This window comes from Nomia melanderi, chromosome 10, assembly GCF_051020985.1.
Source record: "Nomia melanderi isolate GNS246 chromosome 10, iyNomMela1, whole genome shotgun sequence".
In the NCBI taxonomy this organism is placed as follows: domain Eukaryota; kingdom Metazoa; phylum Arthropoda; class Insecta; order Hymenoptera; family Halictidae; genus Nomia; species Nomia melanderi.
In genome coordinates, this window is record NC_135008.1 from 11,750,718 (window position 1) to 11,764,483 (window position 13,766).

Sequence of the window (13,766 nt, forward strand, 5' to 3'; positions counted from 1 at the left end):
AAAATGTATTATTTTCTTTTAACAGGTACAGTGCCACATGTACGACATACGGTCGCGCCAATTTTTATAGCGGTATACGTTACAAAGTAACATAAACGTAAAGAAACAATATCAAAATATATAAAAACTACCAGAAATTTGAATATAACTTACTATTTCATTTAAAAAATCAATACAGTCCATAAGCAAATTGTAACCGAAATTTCCGGAACATGTTAAATAAAAAACGGTTTGTTTCACGTATCAAAATCTAAAATTCTGTCATTGTACCTCTTACCTACACTGCATCATCTCACCGACATGTTTTGCTTTGCAAAACAATAAATCTCTGTGATCCTGTGGACACTAGGTGTGAACGTGACTTTATCGTCGCCTGGCTCGGTAGCCGGCGCGCGTTGCGCACGCATATCCGATTTTCGCGGGGTTCCACAGTTCTGCCGTGTTCCGTTCCGCGCGTCGTCCCCTCAGTAGGCCACTGTCATTCCGTCGAGCTACATCTAGCCCGCGGAGTACACTTTCCGCCGCCCACGCGAGATCATAGCGCGCGAATCAAACACGGACCAATCAAAATTTCCCGCGCGACCCGTGTGTACCCTCTTTCCAGGTTATCCCCGTTCTCTCTCTGCCGTCCCGTTCCCCCCCTGCCACGGTCAACGGATCGCCAGCGACCGTTTCTACACGTGCATGTGCGTTTGGTAACGACACCCTTGAGCCACTTCCACTCGGATGCATTCGGGATGTTGTAATCCTCCGTAATGTTCCGTTCGGTCCACGAACATCTACTCTTCGATCGTTGTGTCGGCGGTTGGATCTTTTAAATTCTCGCTAGCCACTCAACTTTTATCCATGCATTTCGCATGGAAATTGGCTGTAGAACGAAAACGTTTATTCCTCAGCAGTGAAATCTTCATTCGATCGCCATCTCCCTCTCGTACCGGTCGTGTCGCTTTTTAATCAGTTAGCTGTGGTGACCTCTGTGAAAAGTGTGCACCTAAATTCTCACTGTATATACGGTTTTTCTATAATATATTTGTTCATTTGTTCCATTTATTTCGCCTTGTTCTCTGAATACTTTAAACATCTTGAAATTTACGAATATAATCGGTATTCACTAAAATTGCGGAGGTTAACTGCTTGTTCCTCGTGGCGAGTGTACTCGTAGTAACACAGAATATTGCCGTTTCTTCATGACGAATATACTCGTTGATCACAGTTAACTGGTTAACAGAAGTTGCGTCGGCAGGAATAGTTTACGTCTATACTAGAAGGTGACTTTGATTGTCTCTTGTACAGCTTCACTATCGTCACCCGTATGCTTGGATTTCATCAGGACGGTAACTCTTATCTCCGACCGCCAAATAGACGTTAGTGACTGCCATCCTTTAGTCTTGGGAAATTTTATCTGTGATCCCGTTCTTTTCTGTCTTAGTGGCAGGGAGGACGTCTCGCTTCTATTTAGGATTCGTAACGAGTCCTCGTAAAGTTCGACAATGAAAACACGGTGGACGAATTAAGATACGTAAAAGGATGTATTGAGGAAGTTCCTCATTATTTTTATATTCTTTCTTAAACAACGTTTGTTTGAAGGGAGACATAAGGGTTCCTCAAATTGTATATTCATTTTTTCTAGTCATTGTGATATCAGTTCTTATTTCACTTATTTTTGTTTAGACAAAGGCAAGGATGATTATTTTTGTTTGTCTTGAAGATATTAGTTCCTTTGTTTAGTTTCAACAATGATTTCCTGATATTAAGTGAACGAAGTATACTGAAAATTCGTTGCAGCTTTCTCATCCACGAACACGTTGCGCGAGTTTTTGTTCCGGATTATCGAAGCTTCCTGTGTTTGCACATAAGAGAATTGCAGACCACGAACCTAAAGCATTCGCGGCAGCTTTCTGAAAAGGTCCTCGAGGAAATTTGTGGTCGTGGATCCTCCTTTTCTCCGAGTTCCTTTCTTCTTCCAGTTCATTATTATGGAATAGGTGGATAAAAGAATTCGGACGCTCCCCTCGTTCCCCTGATTCTACTTCTTATTGTATTAGTATAGATGTAGAAGTTTCATCGAGCCCTCTAATCAAACGTGACATTAACACTTTTCTTTTCACTTGAAGTTTATCCACGGAAATCTAGTAGGTTTTCTATTATTCATCGTAGGGCATGTTGACAAACCCGACACAACTTCAACATTCTTTTATTTCAAACATTCACGATAGATCTTTGCACAAGATTTCCTAATGTTCAACATGGAGTACGTTAACAACTTTGGCACAACGTTCTTTTATTCCAAACCTTTATGAAAGATCTTTGTACAACATTTTCTAATGTTCATCACAGAGTATGTCAACAAACCTAACACACCTTCCACATTCTTTTATTTCAAAAATTCACGAAAGACCTTCGTAAGAACTTGAATTTATCCTACACGTCGGCCAACGATTCAAGAGCACACGAAAATATTATTGACAGTAAGATGCGGAAGAGTGGAAGATGATTCAATGGTGTCCGCTGTTAATCATGTCAAGCAGTTCCTCAAGCAGCGTGAAGCGTCGCGTTGCGATGCGCTGCTTCCAAGTGTCCACTAAAGCGGAAGTGTCATCTCTCGGAATCGTATATCAACACGCCGGTTCGGTTATGCAAGGGTCTCGGCGGTCGGATCGCCGAGGGGGAGAAAAATCAATTGTTCGATTTAATTGTGCTTTTTAGGACGGTGAAAGTGATGCCGTTGAAGACGGGGGATTGGAGGCCGTGCAATTATCCGTCATTTTCTGTCACTAATGCTTTCGTTCTTCCCTCATTTGTTAGATGTAGCCTTACCGGCGGTTTCGCGATGAGCGTCCCGGTGAATGCTGGTCCCTTAACATGTATAAAAACGAACTTTTACAGATGCATGCGCCATCTGATCTCGAGTCGGTCGAGTCACTCTGGTCGAACGATTCCGTTGTCGTTTCCGCGGAATAACCGAAACGTTTCCTGTTGATCAGAGAAGGCCAGCAGCCGCAGCGGATTTCAATGATAAAAATCGCCACTTCGGTTGTCCCAGCAACCGCGTTGGTTGATTAATTGGATTAGATATAAATACCGCAGGATGTCCGCCGACTGATCTGCATCATTTTCTGCGCTACTTGTCAAAGGTGCCGCTTTGCCACCTTTTTTGCACGTACAGGTCTCTCTCTCTCTCTCTTTCTCTCTCTTTCTCTCTTTCTTTCTTTCTGTGGTAAACACATAAAAATTTACGCGTCCCCGCCCGAGCCCGCCTCTACGACAGATGCGCACAACATTTGGAAATAATTCGTGCGAGTCCGAACGTGTGAGATCAGAGATCGATCGAAGTTGGAAAGTTTCGTGATGCAGTGATCCCAGGTGATCGTGACACGCCGACTTTCAGCTATCACCAGCGAGAAATGGAGAAGGACAAGCATGCACAAGGTAAGTGATGTTCATTGATTTCCGTGTCGTTTTACGACTGTTGGATTTCGATCCTGTGATACGGTATGATTCTATTTTAGCCTTTTGCCCTGTTGTTTCTTTGTCAACTATGATGGCTACGATCATTTTATTATTAATGATTTATTGTAGAAAAAGTGTGGATATATCTTATCTATGTTTGCTGTAAAGTGTAATGCTTGATAAGGGACGAATAATTTATAATTTGAATTTAAAATAATTGAGTACTATGTTCGTTATGTTTGTTAAGTTTCATTTTCTGTTGAATTATTATAGGGCAAAGGGTTAATAAACGATATGTATGATGTCGCAGAAAGTATACTGTATGCGATATACAATGAGCGAAGTGTTTAATATTGTTGTTTCAAAAACGTTTGTTTATGCTCAGCATTGTGAACAAATGTTAAGGATTACTATTATTTCTATTATTCACTTCGCATTTGTTCTCTTTTCGTAGTCGTTAGTACTTTTTAAACGTTCTTCAAACGTTACTTGTCGATGTTGACAAGTCAATGTAGGTATGATTCATATCAACACAGTGATCATTTATAGTTAAAAATTAAATTACAATAAAATTAACTTAGCACATATTGTGTAATGTATTTGAAAAATGTCTTTTCATACTTCATCATACTTAATTTTTTTATGCAATTTATGTCTATTACGTTAGAAAAAATCAAATAATTTATTTGAACAGAGTTATACCGAATTAACCAATGCTTCAGTATGATCCAGAGAAAATTGATCAATAATTTGTTCCACAAGGTCACATTATACAAATATAACTCTACAGAGATAAACAAAGCATACAATTTATAAAAAAATAAGGTTATTGCACCTTTATCGATAAGTGACGTGATTCACGTAACATTTCGAAGCATGATAAGAATGGACATGAATATTTACTTTTTGCTATATAGAAGTGAAACGATTTAGTAACATCTGGTAAAGTACACGTTGACACACGTGCAGATTGTTATATTAGAAGCTTAAGCAAGCATCCTCCCGTACTCTATCTTGGTTAAACTATACATACCCAGTGTCAGAAAAAATTTCTTTGTACCAAATTATACTGGTTTCAATTATGCAAAGAAGCGTCCCATGGTAAATAAGAACTTCATATAAAATGAAACATTTTGTTATGCATTTAAGTCTAATTACATTTCAGATTATATTTTTTAATGCACTATTGAATAACTTTTTATTTCATCAGTATTCCAATCTCACGTATTTCGATACTCCATTTTATTTGTTCTCAATCCGTTTTAGAAAATAATTATTCTTCACTGGAACAGTTTGCGTTTTTAGCATAATTCGTGAAAATCTAGATATTCGTATTAACTCCTTGCCCTGTGATTTATTTGTTAACTACTTTATCGTTCATAATTGATTAGGGAAAGACAAATTATTGATGCATATTCTATGTCTACGTTTACTCCAAAGATTAACAATTGATAATGGGAAAGTAATATTTAATTTATATTTAACAAAAGTAAGTGATACTCAGAGTCTTCAAATTCGGTTTAAAATTTTCGTTATTGGTCTGATACGGTATTGTTGATCAAGGGATTAATCGAATTGATATTGATTCTATGTAGGATTAAAAGAATTCAGTCTAGTAATACTGTATAAGATATATCGAAAGATACCGAAATGTTTCATACTTAGTATCAGTTTTCGATACAGATATGTCTTGAAGTGTTACCAAATCAATGTCGGTATTATACCAAATCAATGTTCGTATGGTGTTTCTTTATACACTTCATACACGTGTCTTTTACTTCTGGGCTCTTTGATTTTTGGTCATTTAAATTATGTTAAACTAGCACGTGGAGGATAAATCTATCTTTTTTTATATTTAATAAAGAATTTTTATATTTCGCATTTTATACTGAATAAATATTCATTCAGTTAGAGAATAATTGAGAAGAAATATTTTTCATAGTATTTGCATTTTATGATAATGCTACTTTCTACGTAGAAAAAACGAAATGATGAAATCAACATTAAAAATTTCTCATCAACTCTGAAGTCTGAAAGAGGGTCGTAAATGGTGTAGGTTAAATTCCGGCTAATGGTACCGAAAATTTAATGTTCATAGAAGAGAAGATGGATTAATTGAGTTACTCAAATATATTAAAGAATAAAGATACACAAAGTGCGAAGAAAATATAATTTTTAAGTAAATTTTAATTCTATGCTTGCGGTCAGCCAGAAATTATTTTTTACGTTACTAACAGTTGCTGCTGTATAAACATTAAAAAGTAAACATTATAAAGTATATTGAAAAAAAATGTTCACAATGTAATGTTACAAATAAATAAAAATTATGAAATGCGATACAAACAAAATGGAACAATATTTCCAACGAATTTTGCGAAGGTTAAGTTAAACTTATTCTTGCCGTTTACATAATAATGAAAATACTTTACTTCTCAAACGATTATAATACTAATTAATTGCTTTTGACGACTGATGATTGCAGTACGCTCTTTCTAAACAAGTTGAATTTCCTTTGTTCAGAAAGAAGTTTTCATTTGCAATTGTTAAATAGAATATACCAGAGCATATGAATATAATTTTATTCTCGGATTCAATACACTTAAAGAAGAAAAGGAGTTCATATAAAAGTTTGTTCTACATGACCTTATTTCCAAATTGCAGCTGTTCTTGTACTGTACCAGTTTTTTCACTCGCCTTCTAAGAAATCTTCGAAGTAACTGACTTGAGCACGAATGCAAGCTTCCAAATGTCTTACAATTGACCTTTTGATCTTTTGTTCAAAACTGTCAAGTGTTATTCGAATCGTTTGCGGATTGAACCACTGTCTCGATAATATTTTCTTCAAAGTTTGAATATTCTTATAATTGCAGAATATTCTGCGTACAAACGTTTTATGAAGTCAACTTCGGATACCCAGGATCATGCATCAATTCTTTTCACTCGAGCACATTTTCAATTCATGTATTCATAACTTTTAAATGAAATATCGATTAAATTTTTTACTGTATTAAATTAGCACGAATCAATAAATAATATCGCTATATAAGCCGATACCGGAGATTATCGTTTTATATTTTATTGGTGATTACATGTTATCTGTGCTCGGAGTGGTAGACATTTGTTCCGAAGTTAAACATTTCAGTAAACCATTAGGAAATTCTGATTACTTTTAAACGCAAGTATATAGAAATTCGATTACTGAAACATTGATTACTAAAATTGTTGAATTTTTCTTTCTATGTTTCATAAAGATATTAACAAAAATATATGGTTCCCCTTAAAAACATACCGGTAATCTTGAAATCTTATAAGAAAATCAAGCAAATATTTAGATGATTCTATGTAGCTCAGACGCCTTGTTTAATTCTTCGTAGTAAAATGCCATTATTGGATGAAGTATGAAAGAAGTATCTGTTATTTCTGAAGTACCGAATGGGTAGTAATATAATACTTTCATTACTCTACTCGTTAATAAGATATTGAATCGCTTTAGTATTCGTATATTTGATACTATCGGTTACAGTATCATAATTTGCGGACTGGAATCAATAATACTGATTTAGTATTATCCTACATAATTATTACGATGTCAGCGGCGTGGAATCCAATATTCCTGCTATGTATAAAGTACTATGTGTGATGCAAAATCGATTCTGATAAGAAGAAAATAGCTTGATTCGTATTCAACCTCATTACTGTTAGTAGTCGAAACTAATTACGCGGAGATGAAAATTGGGGAATTAATGTAAATTAACTGGACACAATAGTCTCTCGTCCCACAACAGCATGGTACATTGTAAATACTTCATTTTCATGAATGAGATTTGCATTAATGTAATCATAAATTCGGTGTACGGAATGGATTACGTTAACGTGAGAAATTTTGGAAATACTGCTTCAAACTTCGGAGCCGAGAAGTTGTTGTCCCAAAGAAAAGTTTGAAGGAAGTAATTCGAAGAACTTTTGACCACCAAGATTTTATGCTTTAAATTAGATTTAACGTACTTTAGATGTGACACGTTAAACTTATTTCGTAAATTTGATAGAACTGTAAGTAGATAGGGGAATTTTACTAATTCAATAAATTTTACATTTGCAGTACTTATAATTAACATGTGTCATCACTAAACCAAACATTGAGTTTTGAGGTTATTATATAAGTATTAATCTAAACTGTTGTTTCTACTCATTTACAAAAAGGATACTCCCTTAAGCAAATTGTTTTTTTTTTATATCAGCAAAGATATCTTAAGTACCAGTACAGATTATGCATGATAACAAGGGTATACGTATTCTCTGGTGGATTTGATAAATATTTTGAACTAAAATATGCTAATTAATGATAACATCGAAATAGAGACTATTGCTTGTAATAAAAGCAACTCTGAAACGTACGACATTGAAACTTTTGCTTTGTTAATAACCAAAATCTAACACAGCATTGCTACCATTAGATTCTCAGTGACAGAAGTTTTTCGTTTATATAGAAAAAATGAATTATATTTTTGAATTTAAATACATGAACTGTATTTCTGAATTTAAATAAATGAATAAGTTTCAATACTGTTCACTGCCGATCCATTATCCCGTTGTATATCGTAGGCATATCTATTAAGGGGTTAAACTGGAATTCTGTATTGTTACATCTAAAATAATCAATTAGTCATAACGTTCCAATTATCTGATGGTTCAATTAGATGATTAGTTTAACACACATGATATTAATGCTGTTTCTATGATTCTACAGTAATATGGAACTAGGTATTCAATAATGTATTTGTATGATAAATTATATAAGGTAAGTATAATAATAACAAAATATATAACGAATATGCTCCGTAGGATACAGCCTCGTTGTTCAGCTTCAAATTTCTTTTCTAAATCCTTGAAACCGGATAATTCAATTGTCGTGCAAAGCTGAGATCCAAACGGACTCATATTGACATTTCATTCTTTATATTTTCCGAAATAAGAAAATATATTACAGTTTTGTCGTATTACATTTACATAATATTTGTGTAATATCAAACCTTACATTTTCTTAAAGATAAAATTAACATTATCAATTCAATAATATTAGTGGACATAAAACAATTTAAACAAAATAATATACCTTCGCTGTTAGAGTATTATTAATTAATTCACTTATGTATAACAAATATGCAATAATGTAATTAAATACATCCAGCTAACCTTTATTTTGTGTTTAATTTCATTGTTAGAGCAAAAGTGAGGTCAATGAATTTCTAGTAAACGTAACAATTTTTATTTGTCGAAAATATATACAAAACGCGATTTAATATTGTCGCCACGCTGCAATATGAGATAAGCATATAAAATTTTTAACTAAGGAGTCTGCTTGAAGTTGAGTATTTTGGTCACGTCATGCACTACGACTCTAGCTCGTTATTTCGGTAGAATGGGATAATAAAATTCGAGTCCAAGGGCGCGACGGCATGGTCAGCGAATCATTTGCCGCGGTATCTCGCCTGGACGGTCATTTTTCGGGGTTGCATTCATTGCTTGCCGTGTTCCAAGTAGAGATAAAGTTCTCCATAGGAAATATCGCTGTGGGAAAGCTGACACGAAAAGCGAACACAAAGGGTTCGTATGCTTAGCGAACTCGTTAATTGCTGCGATGTATCTTCAGGTTTATAATACCTCAATTACTATTCAGCACGTTGCTTCTATTGTTCTTAACAATTATCTCATAGCGTGCATAATATTCATGTTGAATATAATTACAGAATAACTACAGTAATATTAATACTTATTATTACCCCAATAAAAAATGATAAAGAATTTATGCTGAACAGCAAGAATATTTTTGTACTTTAGTTATTAATTTTGAAAAAATGTGATTTTATGCCACATATCACGGTAATGGGTTATACAGAAATTTTCAATGATACGAGTGTTCTGTTTGTAATAAAAATGTACAACGTTTGCTACTGCAGTATCGTTAATGTAAACGCAGAGCTGCTAATTAAACTCTATGCGATGAGATTTTAATTGGTTCGTAGAGAACGAAATGTCTTCTGCGAAAGTACTTGATCGTTCTATGGAGTATTACGAAGCATCATTAAATACTCTTTATCGTTTCCAGTGATTAAGTGATTGTTATGAGATTCTTTAATAAAATTGCAAAGCGAAATACACATTTGAGGAAATTATTTACAGGAACATAGAATGAAATTTATTTGAATAATAGAATACAGATATAACAGATATAACTGTCATGTTTCATGTTTATTAATATAATTAAGTAATTAAATTATTATTAAATCGCCTATAGTTGCTTTCTGAATTATTTCCGTCGTTTTCATCATTTTATAGATACAGTCCAATTATCCGGCATATTTGATTATCCGCTACTGCTTCAGATCTGAGAATTTCGTATAAAATATGTAGTGATTGGAACAAAATCGGATGTCGGATCCGCTTCGACACACGCCCGGGAAAGGTTAATCCTACAATTTCAATTTCTCTGCACTGTGACGTGCAGAAGCTCGAAGTTTGTTTGCCTATTGCTCCAACATGTGCAGAATTGACCGTGGGTCTCATCGACTGCTAGTAGCAGACCATGTCCAACCCGCAGTTTACTCAGAATCAATGAAAGGGTCTGACACACAAGTTTTTCCTCTTTTTCGTACCTGCACCTACATTTCCTGGCAAATTCCTCGCAAGGGCTGCTGGCAGCCACACAATAGGAAACCAAACCGTAGACGAGCCTTCGAATTCGCGAGTCCAATTACGCAGATGACATAGAGAACTTTTGCAGAGAGGGAACTCCGTGATTTTTCGAGGACCAATTTTCAGTGCGTATGCGTACGAAAGTTGTGTAGTTCAGGAATGTAAGTAATAGGGGTGAGCGAGTATTCAAGTTATGTCTATTTCGAAAATCTTGTATTATTATTCATACAACTAGTATATCATTATACAATAAGTCATTATATATTAAGTACCATTAAATAATAAGTAATGTATCCAAACGCTGGTGGTCACTGATGACTTTAGTGTTAATGTGGCCATCTTCATATAAACTCAAATGTAAAAAAGAAGGTATTCACGTGTTCGGATTCGGATTAAAAAAATTGTCCGGGTGGGCAGGTATCTGTGCAATTCGAAATTTTTAAGTGTCTAAGTCTTATTGTTTTATATCTGTTATTATTATTATTATTACTATCTATTAGTGCACTATAAATATAATAATAATAGTGTATCTATAATAATAGATATTATTATAATATATAGTATACTTATAATAATAAATATTATAATACTATTAACTGTACTAATAGATAATAATAATAATAATAATAATAACAATAATAATAATAATAATAATAACAACAACAACATCTATTACATAAACCCTTTCAGTATTGAATATTCCCAGTCGAAACGCTTTGAATATTTTTACGCTTAGCTTACCGCTTGAAGATCGAAGAACTTTGTTAATCGATATCAGTCATATCTAAGTACTAAGTTATAATTCCTCAGTTTCGTCAAATGGAATAATGCTAAGAAACAGCCTGTATACGGCTATAATTTTCACCACAGGACATGTAAGATTAAAACGCTCTACAAACACATATACGCGTATCCATGGAACATAGCAATAACTTTTGTCAGACGCATCTATTGAGACTTTAATTGTTTTACAATTCAGTTTGCGTATTGATAAGTCAATTTCTTTAATAATTTCTCAGAGAAACATCTGTTATCCCTTTAGTAATTGCAAAAAGAAGACATTAGAAACGGGTTTTTGACCCGTCTGATAATTTTACTGTTAAAAGATTGATATATAACTCAGTTTTTTTTGTGAACAAGCTTCGATAGGTTTAACAAATTCTCGTCTGCAAAGGGTTAACACCAGGATACCCGGGAACGTCAGATTACCCGACAACGTCAGGTTGCCCTCACATATCAGATTATCCAACAACTTCGGGTTGCCCGGGTAGCCGCCCCAAACGGGCGGATTTTTGTTTGACCCGAGCCAAACCCAAAGATCTTGGGTACCCGCAAACCTCTGGTAAGCTTTTAAACTCCGCGATCATCGTTAGTGCGCATGCGGACGTTGTCGCCTCTCCACTTGCAGTTTCTCCTTCCTCTTTCAAGCAGTTGGCCAGGGAAAGTGATGGAGATATCATCTGCGAATAAGTGGCAACATCGGCTGAAAGTTCTGTTTCAAGGTCACCCAGTTTGACGGAATGAATGTCAGAGGTTCTTACAAAAGTTTTACTTCTGTTGGAGTACTTTGCGGTAGGATGCTTAAAGAACAGTAAAAATAGATACATTAACGGAACAAATGGTATGATGCGTTCTTAGCCTGATTGTTATATTCTTCAAATGAAATAATCAATATATTCGGTCTTAATATTTTTTGTTGTTCTATTTGCCATTTTTATCAGTTGAGTACTGACAATTTCCATACTCAGCAAATTTTAAATTATTCATTAATGCTTTTGTAAAATCTCCCACGATTTTCATTTTTTCTGGGAATTTCTTGGTAACTGATTGAACTTGGTAGATCGAAATATTTACGCAGTCAGGCATTTGTTGTAAAATGAGTGTTTACTTTAAGGTATCACTTTACCCAGGAAGTTAAGTTTATGAGTATACTTATAGTAACATGTCGACTATTGATGATCGGTTAATGCTTTTTATTTAAAAACTCTATATGAACATTTAATGTAGTGCTTCCATTCATTAAACATTTCTGTATACGATTTAATTAATTATATGAAAAAACTACTTATTGTGTATGAAAATTGTGCGAAGATTGTAAAGTAATATTTAGGGAGAAATAAAGTGTGTGTAAAACAGTAGGAAAGATGTGTTAGGACACTCAACGAAAGAGTTGCACGCGAGCATCGCCCTCTGTTCCTTGATTGCGTGTGCGTCTATATGTATACACGTATGTAACCGAGCAGCCAGTTAACTGAAGTTTAAACTGCGCTAAACGAGGCAACAATTGGTAAAATTGAATTTGAAATTGTTTGAGAAATATGTGTACTCTACGTGGTTATGCATTTTTAAGACACCTTGTATAATGAATATAACATAATGAATGTTTATCATTACTTATTGTACAGTATGAAGAAGTTTAAACAGTATAGACATTATAAAGAAGGAATTTATTGTAATTAGTCTATTTACTCAAAATAATTAGTCAAAGACTTAAACTCCTTCGTATTTTATATACTATTCGTAATTTCATATTTATAATTCGTCAGAGTTAAACCATTACACCAATATATTTCATTGGTACTTTCAAATTCATTGAACGAAAGGTGATTTTGAAATTTTCAAAGACCAGATTACAAAGAAATGTTAACTAGAACGATGTACAGTGAGATTGAAAGATTAAAACAGTAATTATTGTATTAACAGTTTCTTCATGAACTTTGGAATGTCATAAGTAATACGAAACTTTTCTACTACGGTATGTAATAAGGTTTGCATTGTTCCGGGAAAGGATGCACCAAAGTACACGCCAAAAGTAGTTCGAAAGTAAAGATACAAAGTGTGTTTTCTTAAGCTGTTTTTCGCAAGGTTCAGGGACAGAGTGAGTTTAATCTCACGCATTCAAGAGCATCTCTATAGAAAATCTCGGGTGACCACTTAACCCTCAAAAGGCCGACTATCTGACAGCAACGCAGAAACACAATACCGAGTCAATACCGAAACTCATACAAAAATTACGTGAAGAATGTAAGATGCAGTTTTATAAGCTGGATGTCATAAAATAGCGAAGACAACGTAGAACAAAAGTAACAGTAACTATTTATAATTTAGATACAACAACAATTTTCGCATACTTTATTCGATGATACCTATTATAATGATTATACCTAGTATTAATGTGACGTTAAATAACGAAAGGGGATAAAAGTAAACAAAAGATCTATAAAAGTAGATTAGGAAGTTGTAAGGGGGACTGAATTTTGTGAATGATGTTCTAAATGAATAGCAAATGAAGTAACTCTATTTAATCGATACTTTAAAGATAAAAGGTTTCACTCACTCCCACTGTAAAATCGTTTCACGTATCAAACAGTATTGTACTTACACGAGAAACGGCACTGTTCATAGAAAATTCTTTTGTTATAAAAAACTACTTATGACTTACTTAGTATGACTCTAATATATTTCAATTCTCATTATGCAATTATTTCGTAGCTCGTGTCTTACTCCACTTAAATTGGTGTACTATATATCTCCTCTATTCTAGAGGAAAAATCCTTTCAACCAGGGTATCTTTTTCGTCTGTTCCATTTTCTTCCGTAGACATCGAGGGAACCTCCTTCTCC

General features: G+C 34.3%; 1 protein-coding gene across 1 annotated transcript in view; it reads left to right on the forward strand.

Moving 5' to 3' along the window:
* The first annotated feature begins 454 nt into the window (after nt 1-454).
* The window catches only part of LOC116428679 (dual specificity calcium/calmodulin-dependent 3',5'-cyclic nucleotide phosphodiesterase 1), a 307,261-nt gene continuing 293,949 nt past the window's right edge, over nt 455-13,766 (forward strand). The window contains exons 1-2 of the mRNA XM_031980651.2: nt 455-686; nt 2,887-3,429. Coding sequence (XP_031836511.1) covers nt 3,405-3,429 — 25 coding nt within the window. The 5' untranslated portion in view covers nt 455-686; nt 2,887-3,404. The remainder of the gene's footprint in view (nt 687-2,886; nt 3,430-13,766) is intronic.